This window comes from Benincasa hispida, chromosome 9 (genome assembly GCF_009727055.1).
Source record: "Benincasa hispida cultivar B227 chromosome 9, ASM972705v1, whole genome shotgun sequence".
Taxonomy (NCBI): Eukaryota; Viridiplantae; Streptophyta; class Magnoliopsida; order Cucurbitales; family Cucurbitaceae; genus Benincasa; species Benincasa hispida.
In genome coordinates, this window is record NC_052357.1 from 39,209,582 (window position 1) to 39,212,830 (window position 3,249).

At 38.2% G+C, this 3,249-nt stretch overlaps 1 protein-coding gene across 1 annotated transcript in view; it reads right to left on the reverse strand.

Moving 5' to 3' along the window:
* Nucleotides 1-1,248: 1,248 nt before the first annotated feature.
* The window catches only part of LOC120084708, a 3,516-nt gene continuing 1,515 nt past the window's right edge, over nucleotides 1,249-3,249 (reverse strand). The window contains exons 2-3 of the mRNA XM_039040521.1: nucleotides 1,958-2,400; nucleotides 1,249-1,698 (exon numbers count right to left, since the gene is read on the reverse strand). Of these exons, the coding sequence (XP_038896449.1) occupies nucleotides 1,249-1,698; nucleotides 1,958-2,400 (893 nt within the window). The remainder of the gene's footprint in view (nucleotides 1,699-1,957; nucleotides 2,401-3,249) is intronic.

Below are 3,249 nucleotides of genomic sequence, written 5' to 3' on the forward strand. Positions count from 1 at the left end.
TACTGAGTTTTGTTTGAGAATGAGTTTAACTTCCAGCCCAAAGCCTCCTATTTATAGCCGTTTCCAACTCTTCTATGTGTGATAACTCATCCTACAAATAGCTTCTTTAAAATTACTTAGGTTTAAGAATTTCTCTTAATAAGACACCTAATTTTGGCTAACGTTTGCCCTTACGTCATCAACATTTGTTTGTATTCAATTTTAGGGTTCTCCATGTATAATCTATAAGATCGTGGCCAAATTCAATGCATAATCCACGCTTCTGTCCAAATCTCGCTCTCTCTAGCTTTCTCGCTGGTTTGGCTCTCATGGCTCTCGCTCTCTCCAGCTTTCTCATTGGTTTACTCTCGTGGCTCTCACTCTCTCTAGATTTCTCGCTGGTTTACTCTCGTGGCTCTCGCTCTCTCCAGCTTTCTCGCTGGTTTACTCTCGCTCTCTCCAACTTATAATTAATCCTCCCTGATTCTGCCCCATTATTCATTATTTTTGGATAGCTAATAAATTTCTTATTTATTTTCCAATTCTAAATTTCCACCCGATTTTCCTATTAAATTTATTTGTTTTCCTGCTTTCTAAATTAGGGTTAGGGTATTACATTTACTACCCCCTTAAATAAAATTTGGTCCTGCTTAACATTTGACATTTGATTTCCTGTAGTATATGCGTACAAATTTGGGTTGTTACATTCTTCTCCCCTTAAGAACTTTCGTCCTCGAAAGTTTCTTGATTCTTAAACAGATAAGGGTATTTGACTTTCATCTCTTCTTCTCGTTCCCATGTAGCTTCTTCTACTTACTGATTTCTCCAGAGAACCTTTACTAAACTTATTTACCGATTACGAAGTGACTTCTTCTCTCTTGCTAAGATGCAAACTGGAGTCTCTTTATATTCCAAGTTTTCACTTATTTATAGAGGTTCATAATTTACTACATGTGATGGGTCAAACACATATTTTCGAAGCATCGATACATGAAAGACATTATGTATTGTAGAAAGGGTGGGTGGTAATGCCAATCGATAAGGTACTTGGCCAATACGTTCTAATATTTCAAAGGGTCCAATAAAACGGGGGCTAAGTTTGCCTTTTCGTCCGAATCGCATAATGCCTTTCATTGGTGCTACCTTTAGAAATACGTGATCTCCTACTTTGAATTTCAACTCTTTTTTATGGTTATCAGCATAACTCTTCTGTCTGCTTTGAGCTGTTGGCATTCTTTCCCGAATTAGCTTAATTGACTCTAATGTTTGCTACACCAGTTCAGGCCCTAGTAGTGTTCGCTCCCCGACTTCATCCCAGTGTATAGAGGATCTGCATTTCTTTCCGTATAAGGCTTCGAAGTGTTCCATACCAATTGTCGCCTGATAACTATTCTTATAAGCAAATTCTATAAGATGTATCTGCGAATCCCATGCTCCAGTAAAATTCAAAGCACATGCCCTCAACATTTCTTCTAGGATTTGATTAACTCGTTCTATTTGGCCATCAGTTTGTGGATGGAAGGCTGTGCTGAAATTTAGTTGTGTGCCATTGCTTTCTGCAAACTTTTCCAGAACTTGGAGACGAAACGAGGGTCTTGATCTAAAACAATTGATACTGGGACTCCATGTAACCGGATGACTTCTTTTAAGTACATTTGAGCTAGTGCATTGCTTTCTACAAACTTTTCCAGAACTTGGAGACGAAACGAGGGTCTTGATCTAAAACAATTGATACTAGGACTCCATGTAACCGGATGACTTCTTTTAAGTACATTTGAGCTAGTGCTTCCGTAGTGTGAGTAGTCTTGCATGGTAGGAAGTGGGCCGATTTGGTGAGTCGATCCACAATCACCCAAATCATGTTGTGGCCTTTAACAGTTCTCGGGAGTCCTAAGATGAAGTCCATAGAAATATGCTCCCATTTTCATTCTGGAACATTTAGAGCTTTCACTTATTGACAAACCAAACATTTACTTACATAATCGGCTATATCCTTTTTCATGTTACACCACCAGTAATGTGCTTTCAAGTCTTGATACATTTTGGTACTCCCAGGATGTATTGAAAAGCATGATTCATGAGCTTTCTTCAGTAGTTCTTTCTTGATTTTTTCATCATCTGGTACACATAGACGTCCACGGTAGAGAAGTGTAGAGTCTGGGGCTATAGAGAATTGACTGGTTTCTCCAATCTCTGATTGTAGTTGTTTGTTTAGGTATTTATCTATTTGTTGTGCATCAATTATCCTTTGTCTTAATGCAGGTCTTGCAATTAACTGTGTTATTCGAGATATGAAGGTTTCTGGTATTAGTGAGATCTCAACTCTTTCAAGGTCATCCATTATGTGTTTGGAGATGGTACTTAGGGTTGTTGTATAAGCTGACTTTCTGCTAAGAGCATCAGTAATAATGTTAGCTTTTCCTAGATGATAGAGGATCTCAAAGTCATAATCTTTGACTAATTCTAACCATCTTCGTTGCCTCATATTTAACTCTTTCTGGGTAAAGAAGTACTTAAGGCTTTTATAATCTGTATAAATTTGGATTTTTTCCCCATATAAGTAATGTCTCTATATCCTTAAGGCAAAGACTACGACAGCTAACTCCAAGTTATGAACGGGATAATTTTGTTCATAAGGTTTTAGTTGTCTTGAAACATATGCTATTATCTTTCCGTGTTGCATCAATACATAGCCAAGCCCCTTCTTCGATGCATCACTGTACACAGTTAAACCCCCGATCCGTCAGGTATAGTGAGAATAGAGGCTGTGGTCAACCTTTCTTTTAGTTCCTGGAAGTTTTGCTCACATGCTTGGTTCCAAACGAAAGGATTATTCTTCTTGGTGAGGTTAGTTAAGGGTAATGCTATACTTGAGAAATTCTTCACAAATCGTCTATAATATCCTACTAATCCAAGGAAGCTTCGCACTTTGCTGACTGTTGTTGGGCGAGGCCACTTGCTAATTGTTCAATCTTAGCAGGATCCACTGAGATTCCTTTTTGCTTTACAATATGCCCTAGGTAGGCAACTTGTCACGTCCAAAACTCACACTTGGAGAATTTGGCATACAACTTTTCATTTCTTAATATGAAAAGGACGTCCCTAAGATGTCTTTCATGTTCCGCCTCAGACTTGGAATAGACCAAAAGATCATCTATAAATACGATCACGAAGTTATCAAGATAGTCCTTAAAAATTCTATTCATCAAGTCCATGAAGGCTGCTGGGGTATTCGTTAATCCAAAGGGCATCACAACGAATTCATAATGC